We start from the raw sequence: 12,207 nt of genomic DNA on the forward strand, positions 1-12,207 counted from the left end.
TGACTTGCCCAGGTTCATAGAGTAGTTTGCTTCCCTGGCAGTGATAAAAAAGTAGAGACAAATTATTGTGTTGTTGTTGCTGTTTTCCCAAACCCAGGCAGCTATTCTGGGAAGGTAACAGTGGACACAAGGTTCTGATTAATAGCCTTGGGATCTTTTTTTTTAGTGTTTTTCTATGTATGGGAAGATACAAGAGCCTGGGCTCATTGAAAATATTCCTTTGATATGCATCTTTTTAAAGATAAATAAATAAATTTATTTATTTATTTTTGGCTGTGTTGGGTCTTCGTTGCTGCGTGCAGGCTTTATCCAGTTGCAGTGAGCAGGGGCTACTCTTCATTGCGGTGCGCAGGCTTCCCATTGTGGTGGCTTCTTTTGTTGCGGAGCACGGGCTCTAGATGTGCGGGCCTCAGTAGTTGTGGCACACGGGCTCAGTAGTTGTGGCTCGTGGGCTCTACAGCACAGGCTCAGTAGTTGTGGTGCGCGGGCTTAGTTGTTCCGCGGCATGTGGGATCTTCCCGGACCAGGGCTCAAACCCGTGTCCCCTGCATTGGCAGGCAGATTCTTAACCACTGTGCCACCAGGGAAGACCTGCCTTGGGATCTTAACAGCATTTGGAACTTTAGTTATGTGTATGAAATGCTATTCTCTGTGTTCTATTTTGACGATGGATTTATAAACATTTAATTTTCAAATAATTTATCGTTCTTTTTAGAAAATTAAGACACTATCCAATAATCCTTTTAGATATTACCTCTATTATACAGGTAAGGATAATGACATGCAGACCAATCTGCCCAAGGTCATATAACAGGGACTAGAATCTTGCAATACCATCTGACTTCAAGTCGAGTGTTCTTCCCACTAAATAATAATGCATTTCTCATGTCTCTCCTAACAGATATCTGAAAGCTTCAAAAACGAATGGTTTGGAAGGCAAAACCCTGAAAGAGTATGTATAGACTATATAAATGAATTCTCAGGTAAAGTAGCAAGCAGGGTAGGTAGACAACTGCCTAAGAGATTTCATTTAAAAAGGTTACTGCAAACGCCTGGTTCAGATTTTAAATTCCCTCCTTTTGTTTCCATGACATCATTTATTCTTGTGATACTACCCTTTTTATTGCCTTTATAACACTTAACACTGTCAATAAATAACTTATTTAGTTCTCTATATGTTTATGTCTATTGCTTCTTCCACCTTATTAGAACCAGAGTTCCACAAGACCTCTGTCTTGTTCACACCATATCCTGGCATACTGCAGGGATTCAATAAACACTACTTGAGGAAATGACTGAATGAATGAATGGTCTCTCTTTAACTATTCCTCTGTCTCCTTAGACGGAACCATATTTTATTTTATGGCCTTCCACTCACTCTCTCAGCTCTAGTCAGGGAGATGTTCTCTCTGTCCACTTTTACCCATGTAGCAAACAACTCAAGGTGATAAAGACAGCATTTATAACCCTTCTGAGTTAATATCCTAGTGAGAATTAAAATTTATCAGATTTCTTTGCAGCTATGACAGAAAGACCATATCCAAAACCCTTAAGGTCAGATATGATTCCATAAGTAGAAATTTTTGAATTTCAAAAATGTTAATATGTTACATATATCAAATATTATGTAATGTGCCCAGCAAGGTCTAGGAGAGCAGCCCATAATCAAACACATTAATTATTTTTCTTCAAAACAATAGATTGGTTATACCAAATAAGGTCCTGCTATTAAATAAGTTATGAAAAAATTGTTTGGTCATCTGCAATTTTGGATTTTAGAATTGCATATAAGAGACTGTGGACTTGTAGCACTAACTCAGGGGTTGTAAGGAGAAAGTATAATACACTTTAAGCACGTGCTGAGTGCATGGCATGCAGAAAGTATTCAAAGTATCAGGACAGTTATAGGTTTGCAGGCATCTTCATTAAACAAGTGTAGCCTCTGTGTGCATATATACAATATATACAATTCAACAATTCATGGATATGTCAAGAATTTAGATGTTTCTCAATGATTTGTTATTTTGACAGTATGAGATGTTGCCATATGCTTGCTCTAAATTTTCCTACTGGCTAAGGATTCCTTTCGGTGGGGGGGGCCGTCCATCTCTTGCAATGTCTTCAGACCCACATCTGTTTTTATAGTAAGGATACTGTACACATTTATAGGTTTAAAACTTTTGAAATAGGGAAATATATAAAATATACGCCTATAGTTTTACCCTCACTTGTAGAAATAGATAAAAGAATCATGTGCTCTCTCAGAAGTGGGGTTTTTTTCTCTGCATAATATCATTTTCCTGCTTTTGGTATATGCAGCTAAGTGGGAGAGGAGGTGGACTGACAATCTCACCTAATACCTATACTATACAAACAAAATGATAATAGAGAATTTGGGAACGCCCACTCTAACTCCTGTTGCAGCTGCCCAAGTTAAGTAGTGGTCACGCTATGGGTGAACATCACAAAGCCCAGTATTAGCTTTAGCAGGACTAATGCAGCCATCGGTGTAGACAGCACCGTAGCATTGTCTTGAGATCCAGCAGCAAGAATAGCAAGTGTGATGTGGGTAGTGGATCACTTCTTGAAACTTGTGCTTTTAACAAACACAACCATTTAAAAGTCGACAAATTCAGCAGACATATAATGGAACAGAATATAATGCATGAATCCAGGTTCATTAAACTAATGCATTTTTTGAAAAACAAAATATGACAGAACATTTCATTACTGATGCAGATATGAGAAAAAGTGTTATGCTGCTATTTAGAATGTGTCTTGTATGCCGTGGAATTGAAATATTTCCAAATCATCAATAATTAAAATGATGAGAATCCATCATTTCACTGACATTTACTTCTACATGAAAAGATGGCCTATTTTAAATGTGCTCACACATATTCTTGTCAATCACTAGCTGTCACAGCAAATTATTTCATTTTGTAGATCACATGGCAGTTAGCAGAAATCTCTAGGTTTAAATTTAGATCTTAGGTGTAGTATCAAGAACTCTTTTCATGGATTTTTTTTTTTTTTCTGTGACTACATCTTCACAATACAGTATATAAAAGATGTAAAATCCTATTCGTAATACTCAGTTTCACTTCTGGTTAACAAAACTCAGGACTGAAATGAATCACTATAAATGATAACACTGAAAGCCAAATAGTAGAATAGGATATACAGGAAAGAAGGAAAATACAAAACTAAAAACAATAAATGAATAAAAATAAACAATCAGAACTCCATACACAGTGAAACTTGGACCTAATGAATTAGGCCCAAACAGATTTTTTCCCTCATCCTTTTTTAAGATATTTAAGCTACTGCAGAGCATGAACCATTTCTTATGCTAGGTTTGCATTGCCTACAGCTTCTAGCAGTTGTAAAGGAGCTGAACTCTTATAAACCCCATGAATCTGATGCAAGAATTTTTACTGTGACACTATTAAGTAGAAGATCCAGGACACTGTGAATAAAACCTAAACTGTATGCCCATGAATCTGAAAACTTTAAAAATGCCTTTTCAAACAACTCATTAACTACATCTTCACAGTTCTAGAGGAATCATTAATAAATTTCAGAATCTTCAAATGGCAGAATTACAAGACTTAATAAGACAGTTGATCTTCATCAAATCTCTTCATAAAAATTCTTTCTGTTTTTCCCACACACAATTAATCTTTCTGTTTAGGTGTTCAACTTCAAATGTAAGAATTATTCTAATATTGCATTTCAACAGGGAATGCTTCATGTCAGTCTTGACCTTGGCTTGACCTCTATATGAAAGCTCTGTGTTTGGAGGTATGTGATGAATAGCTCTCCAGCTTTCTATTAAATCCAGTGCCACTGGTTGTCAACAGTGATGCTCAAAAGGGGTGGTAAAATATTTCAAAACTCAGAGATGTTCTGCAGGTCTCTTTCTACCTTAGTAAATCTGGAAATAGTTCCAAGGCAATTTTCACTATCTACACTATTTTTCTAAAGAATAAGAAAATAATGAAGTATGGAAATATAATTGCCAAAATATACATAGATTTATTTGGCTTTCCTGTGCCAGAAATAAAGTGAATTTTCCTTTGGAGGGCCCAAAGCATTCGGTTTAAAAAAATTTTTTAATTTAAAATCAGAGATGAAGGGATAATGACAAAAAAAGAAATCAGACTATGGTTCCTTTTTTTATCTGTCTCTGATCTGGCCTCATACCTGGCACATAGTAGACTCTCAATGAATGTTTGTTGAATGAATGAAAATCAGTATATTAAAATAATGACCAGTTACTGACTCTAATGCTTGTTGGTGAGTTGTACATAAAATATTCATGGTCATTTGGAAAGATACAACAGTAACACCAAATTCTGCCAGGTGTTTTCCTCCAATTTACCTTAAGAAAATAGAATTTTCCAACTTCTGAGAATGCCTCCTTCCTCTAAATTTATCTACCAGTTTCAAAGCTACTCATGCATGTTTTATTTTTATGGTAAACTCATGACAACAAGTTGGCAAATTATCGATTATCTATGAAACTCATGCAAGAAAGGTAATTTTAACCTGATTTGAAAAAGTGAATGTGTAGGTGGTATACATATATGAAATCTCCCCACACCCCTCTCAAATTATATACATATATATGATAAATTACATATATGAAACAAATTATTATTTAATATATATATAATAAATTATTGGTGTTTATATTCTTGTTCTGAAAGAAACCAGTATCAATTTTTAGGCTTATAGGCTTATCTATGAGCTTAACTTAGACAAGTGGCTTTTTCCCCATTATACTTAAGTCTTTTTAACGGACATGTGATATGCTAGTCTGTATCCAAGCTCACCTACAATTTCTTTTCTCAAAAGACGAGGCACATCTGCCACCTGCTCTACTCCGTGTCCCAGCAACAACTGTCGAGCAGCATAAAGATTGATTATCAGTCAAAAACCATTGCACAACACCAGATTTTGGTGGGTTAAGCTTGCTGATCCAGCAAGAGATGGTGTGAAATTTTCAGGAGTGTGTGCCAACATTTTGGTGCTAAAAGAACAGCAGTGCATGTCACAGTGAAACACAGCCAAAGATACGCAGACAAAGCAGAGAAGTTTTTTGTTCTAGACTTGGCTTTAAAAGGATAAAAGAGAAAACAAAAAGAAGGAGGAAATTAGTTTGTACATTTAAAAATCATCCACCAAGCTTAGTCATGTGTGTGACATTGTTATTTTAGGCATACATGTCCAGATCTTCTAAGAAGCTTAGCTATAAATAATTTTTATATATCTCTTGCAAAATACCATAATCATAAGAACGGCAAGTACTTCTGATTAATAAAAATAAATGAGGATCTTAAGGAAGCATTTATTATATATATATCTGAATATAAAAAAGTCACAGAAACATTTACCCACAAAGACTCATGCTTTTATACAAGCAGATGATTCACTGAATACAAAATAAAGGCAGCCATATTTTAAAGTTGAAGCAAAATTTGAAAAATATATGGGTCTACACTATTGCATAGGTAATTTTCCTGTGTATTGTAGCAACAAGTTTCTTTACAAGGACCAAATTACCTTGAACTTTCTAATGAATTCAAGAAATTATTTCCTAATGATCAAGTATTCTTAAAGAGATAGAAATCCTAATATCATTTTATATAATAACATTAATAGAAGAAGAATTTTCATCACTTCATCTGTAATGAACTTCAGAATTACTTTTTTTCTACTTATGCAATTACTGCCTAGAATTGCCTTTGGTTCACTGGCTTTACAGCAGTTGCAGGAAAAAAAAGAATACTTCTAATAAGGTATAAAAAGCAGAGGGGAATACAGCAGTTAGATACACTGAATTTGTATGGCAAAGTTCTTATGTCATTTAAATGTGATTACCATATACAGCACTTGATAACAGACCCTGGGTATGACATGCTTAGAAGAATATTCTTACACAGTGGTACTTTTATTTCTCTCTTAAAACAGATTCTTTCCCACTGAAAAAAATTTTTCTTTTAATTTTAGAAAATCTCCACATTTCTAAAGTGTTAGAAACAATGGACTTTTAAAAAAGACCTTACCTACAAGTGTGTCTAAAATATACATATTCATGTTTTGTAAATGTAAAATATATATACATTTCAAGGTTAAAAGTCAAGCTGTAGCATTTATCTTATGAAAAATTTCATTTGGAAAATCACATGTATATAAGAATTATATGTTCATTACTGACCACATTTTCAAAATTATGTTAATGCCATCTGAAAAAAGACCAAGAGTGTAAATGAATAAATGATACTTGAAACTTTGAACTATTTTCTGAGAGAATAAGTCTAATGAATTATGTCTGTTGAGTGTCACAGAAACTAAACAGTAAATTCAATAATCTCTGATTTAATTTATTATATTTTCACCATTTAACCTCCTGCAGGCTCCCTAATGTCTATTCAGATCTATATTAAATTAAGCACCAATGCTAATGAAGGGCAATAAACGTGGCTGTCAGTGGATTTTTCTTTCATTAAGCACATTATCCTCTTACTGAGCTGTAAATGCGTAAACATTAGTTTTGTTAAACCATGCAAAAAAGACAGAATGAAAATCATTTTTTAATTGCACCCCTTAAGCAATTTACTGTGGGGGGGGTAGGGTGTTGTTTTTTTTTTTTTTTTTACCTTTAATTTTTTTGAATGGATCTAAAAAGGGCTCTCCCGTTGAAACATAAACATCGGCTTCACAGGGTATGTCTTCGGGTTCGAGGGCTTCAGTGCCGTCTGCCAAGAATACTCGTCGTGCAGCCATGTTCAGATTCAGCTTTTCCGTGCACTCCTCCAGCAACTAACAGAAAGCAAGAGGTAAGAGAAAGGGATTGACAACAAAGAAAGTAACACATTTCCGCTAAACAAAAGACGCAATGATCAAATAGAAACCCACTGAGCCACTTGCCAAGTTAAGTAACTCAATAACTCCGCCAATATGGTTATTTTGTAGCAGTTGAAAATATACAAATAGGTCAATCACAACACTGAGAATATCTGATTCTCAAATTCTAGTCCTTGAACATTCCATCATTTTAACAATGCTATAGAGATATAAAGCCATTGTATCTGTTTAATTAAATATACTACTTATATATTGATAAAAAAAGGAATGAAATGCCTGTGAGGTCTATGTATATACATATAAGCAATTTACAGATACAGAAAATTTTAAACAATAGATCTTTCTTTAAATAAATATATCATCTTTCTTTAAATAAATTATCTTTCTCACTTTTCATAGATAAAGAGAATAAGGGAAGAAATAAATCACTGAAAACTTTTGGACACCAGTTACCAAGGTGATGGTTGGTACAGTAACTTTGGCAAAAACTGTTCTAGATCCATTTTTGTAAGCTGTTACTCTAATCACTCTGGGTTGAAGTTTGTATCTTTGAGACAATCTATGCCAATCCTGGTCCAACTTAAATTTTAAAGAAGAGGACTCTGCAACTCTGAAGAAAAAAACACACAACAATTTGTGCACGTTGATTAGTAAAAATATTTAAGTAAATATTACCCTGGGTATTTTCTACAGATATAAGCACTAACGATTGTTCCTAAATATTCCTCAAAAAAAAAACCAAACCACCTTTTTATAGGATAAGATTGCCCATATATACTTAAATATTTAAAAATATTTAATACATAATAAGTTTGCCAAAACTGTTCATGTAAAACACATATCTCAGAATAAACCATTTAAATCATTTTACTATAAAACATCACAACACTCATTTTTAAAAAGTACACATATATATATATGCTATATTCTAACAGAAAGCAAAAAAAATAGTAATACGGTCTTATCATCATGAAATAGTAAATGGCCTAGATTTTCCCTTAAGTTTTCATGTTTATCAAAGTTCTTTGATTTTTTTTTAAAGATTTGAAATTCAAATACATCATACTAAACTTTTCATTCTGAAGTCAATTTTATTGCTTTCATTTCAAATTGCTTGGGGGCAGTAAGAGAAGATTTCTAAGTTTTGTTTTCAGTCAAAACCAGTTTCAATCTGTATTATTTTTCTCAGCAAAAGTACATGTAAATGACTAACATGTCATACTTTTTACTTAAGAGTTCTCTAGCTAACCCTGGTAACTCCTAATGCCACAGCAGCAAAGTAAACATTTTAAAGTAAAAATGTGAGATAAATTAAAACCACGATATATCCACCTATTTGAACATATGAAAATAATGTGAATATCAGTTTCTTAGTTTAATTTTTATTTTTATCAACATTTTCTTCTATCCATAAACTTAAGTTAACAGTTTATGATAACAATCTTGATGTGAAAACATACACAAAATGGTTTTAAAGTTCATTTCAATTTGATTTTATTTCAAATATTGGTTAAATATCAAAAGTATGCATTTCTACTTTTACACAAATATCTGGTAAACCAAGGTATTTCATGGTCTTAGCCTGATTCTGCTTCAAATATTCCTTTCAGAGTTTCATATTATCCGCGTTCAAGTGTATCTCATGTTCTCCCCAAGTGTAATTAGCAACATTCTACTCAGGTGCTTTCAAAGAAAAGAGTAAACAAAACAAAAGCAGAAACAAAACTCTAGAGATGTGTTACATTTTAATGTTTGAAATAGTCAACTGAGTCATTATAAATTCTTCTCAAAGGAAAAAGCTTCAACAGTCAGTTAAAAAGAACAGAGAACAGCTTTGATTACCTCAGTTGACCCACTGGAGCACTGACAGGTCTGTTTCTCTTGGATGCTGATATAAAAAAAGAATTGTTTTTACTGTTTGATTTGTAGCTATCTGGGTCTGATATTTCATCATGGCTATGATCTGATGCTGTTTGATGTGTGGAGCAATCTTGAAGTCCTGACCCTTCTGATGCTGCCGCTGAATGTAAAAGTCTGTTGGGGCCAAACTGAGGCTGCAAATAATCTTCAGTAGGTTTAATAACTGCTTTTGCCTGGGATGACATAAACTCTCTGAAAGAAACAATGCAGGGAAGAATATAGTGAATTGATGTGTGATCACTTATTAACAGCTACCACATAATAACTAGTTGTGTGCTATGTGCTAGACAAAACATTACACACTTAGACAGTATTTTGCTTAAGCCTTACAATATCCCTGGGAGGTGGGTATTATTTTTATCCCCATTTTACAGATTTAAAAAGTTGTGGCTCAGAGAGGCTACTTAACTTGCCTGTGCTCACATAATCAGTAGTTGACTTGGTGGGAAACTGAACAGCAAGATGTCCTAAAATAAAACCCACATTCATAACCATTAAATTTAATCACTTAATGAAACTAATGAAGAAAAATTGTGTAATGCTTGAAGCAATGTTAAGTAACATTTTAAAATTCTTACATTGATTTATTAAACACTAGCACTCTGTTAAGTATAAGTAAATATAAAAATTAAAGAGATGTGGCTCCTACCCTCAAGAAACTTGCAAACTATCCCCTAATAAAGAGAGAATGTATGTTAAATAAACTGCTTAGAACTGGGTGTATATTAACCTTAAGTGCAAAAAGAATTCCTTGAAGGCAAACTTTTGTGTGTTGGAATAAAGTTGGTAAAGTCTCTACAGCAGACCTGGGATTGGGTGATAACTCATCCTGGTTTGCTCAGGACTGTCCTGGCTTTGGCACTAAAGCCACATATCTCAAAAATTCCCTTAGTCTCAGACAAATTGGGATAGTTGATTACCCTACCTGGTATTTAAGCTGAAAGAGCAGTATTTAGATGAACTAAATACTTTAACAGGGGACCACATGACCTGGGATGATATGTAAATCTATGCAAATACCAAGTCAGAAAGATGGAAAATGTAGAATTGCTGGTATGATAAAATGAAACAAGCTTAAACATATTTGAGAATATTGAGCTGTTGGGTAGAGGATCAGCCATAGGGGATAGTTAGTTTCCATGTATTACTGTAATTGGGGCTATTTTTATACCAACCATACCTGCCTCTTTCCAATTTGCTAGTTCCTCAATAGTCCTTATAAGTAATATAATGTAACCTCCTCATCCACACAATTACAAAATCACACATGCTTAGTGTGGAAAGCTTGGCACGAACAACCCCTACTCCAAATTTTTCTCATGCACACATTTCATTATAATCATAATTATTTCATCTGGCCTGTCTTCTTTATGTCCACAAGGGTGTAAAATGGTTTATTATTTCCTCTGAGAGAATGGAAGGTAGTTATGTGCCACAGGGTAAATGGTTGCATGTGGATGAGAGTTGACACAGCGGGTCAGTGGAGCTCAAACACTGGGATCCAAGCAGTTGTATTTTGTTGTTGTTGTCATCACATGTTTCTATCCCAGTCTGCCCTGGACTGTGCATAGCACTGAGGAGAGAAATGGCCTTCCCTACATTCTGAGGATCCACCCGGGTTCATAACTGTGGCAAACAGCATCTTGAATGGATCACTGGACTTTAGCTCTGGCTGAGGTGGGACCTCCCTGCAAACTACCTGAGGTACTCAGATATTGATGGCAGTGGGGAGTGGTGGTATATGGCAGCAGTCGTATCACAGTGGTGGTGTTTCTGCAGCAACAGCAACAGAGCTGCAAATGGTCACCAAGCTCTTCAACCTGAGGGAAGAGCAGTAAAGCCAGGAGGAAAGATCTGCAAATCTCATAATCAGCTCCCAGTGCCCATACACAGTTACTTGGAAAGCAAATTCTCATGTAAAGAAAGAAAAGGAATTCTCTACTAAATGCAGAATGAGGTGTCTTTCTTTTTTAATGAATGCATTTTGTTTACTGTCAAATATTTTAACAAATATACTAATGATTTTATGTAATAATCCATTATTCTACCATCACAATGCAAAAAGGTTATTAATTTTTGCATATTCCAAAGCTTCAACCACATCATACCTTCATTTTAATACTCTGCCATTTTTACTTAACACTGTTTTACAACGATTTTTCAGATTGCTATATGGTCTTTACAGATTTTACTGGAATGTAATATTTTTGTCAAGCATATTTTGCTTTTTTTCCAACTGAGTCATATAAGGGTTATCTATTATTTTTGTCTGCTGGCATATCTTTCCCCTGTATTATGGTAACAGCACTTGCATCCTTTTGAGAAACTATCCATCCCTACCCCTCCCAACTCCACATGATTCTGGTAGGGTTAGGAAAATAAATTATATGAGATTTACCTGGTAAATGGTAAAAAGAATTAAACTATATGGTTCTATCATATATGTATTTATTACTTATTTTTCTCTAGTAATTTATATGTAAAAGGGGAGAAAGGGTAGTTTTTCATGTTAAAAAGTCACTACTGTTTCACCATCTTTAGTCTTCAGCTTTTTTTTTTTTTTTTTTTTTGGTGGCATTGGGTCTTCGTTGCTGCGCGTGGGCTTTTTCTAGTTGCGGCGAGCAGGGGCTACTCTTCGTTGCAGTGCGCGGGCTTCTCATAGCGGTGGCTTCTCTTGTTCCGGAGCACGGGTTCTAGGAGTGCAGGCTTCAGTAGTTGTGGCTCGCGGGCTCTAGAACGCAGGTTCAGTAGTTGTGGTGCACAGGCTTAGTTGCTCCGCGGCATGTGGGATTTCCCCAGACCGGGGATCGAACCCGTGTCCCCTGCATTGGCAGGCACATTCTTAACCACTGCGCCACCAGGGAAGTCCCTAGTCTTCAGCTTTGATTTATTTTATCAATACTGAAGACAGGTGTGCACTAGTTCTTACACACTGTGGAACTGTTCTTTCTTATAACAACTGATGTGTTTCCTAGTCATTGTGTGCGTGAGAGGATCACAGAACTTGGCAAAGCTAACTTGTCCCACATGGGAATTAAATTCACACACATTGTTTGTTAAATTAATGCTGGAAATGAGGGTGTTAGGATCATTCAGTTTGCAAGGAATAAACAGGCATTTGGGTTTCAAGTGATAGAGCTTATAACAGGATACACAGAAAGTTAAGAAAGGAGATAAAACCACTCTAGAAGAGCACAAAGAGAATTAGAAGACCATTTATTGCTCTCTAGGATATACTAGCGACTTAAGAACAACTCTAGACCGTTTTTTGACTTAATAACCTCATCTCTCCTTCTGTGTCTATCTGCTTCCTCTTTGTACATTTTATTGCCTAACCTATCTCTGTTTTCCTCCTCTTTCCTCATGGCTTCTGCTAACTTCCTCTATGTATTTTCCCATTTCTATACCACATGA

General features: G+C 35.0%; 1 protein-coding gene across 1 annotated transcript in view; it reads right to left on the bottom strand.

Moving 5' to 3' along the window:
* DCDC1 (doublecortin domain containing 1) overlaps positions 1-12,207 on the bottom strand; it is a gene marked incomplete at both ends in the record, with an annotated part of 430,017 nt that overhangs the window by 404,091 nt on the left and 13,719 nt on the right. The window contains 3 exons of the mRNA XM_082844001.1: positions 6,666-6,828; positions 7,327-7,483; positions 8,716-8,985. Coding sequence (XP_082700127.1) covers positions 6,666-6,828; positions 7,327-7,483; positions 8,716-8,985 — 590 coding nt within the window. The remainder of the gene's footprint in view (positions 1-6,665; positions 6,829-7,326; positions 7,484-8,715; positions 8,986-12,207) is intronic.

The sequence above is a fragment of the Leucopleurus acutus genome (genome assembly GCF_964270905.1).
Source record: "Leucopleurus acutus genome assembly, chromosome: 8".
NCBI classification, from domain to species: domain Eukaryota; kingdom Metazoa; phylum Chordata; class Mammalia; order Artiodactyla; family Delphinidae; genus Leucopleurus; species Leucopleurus acutus.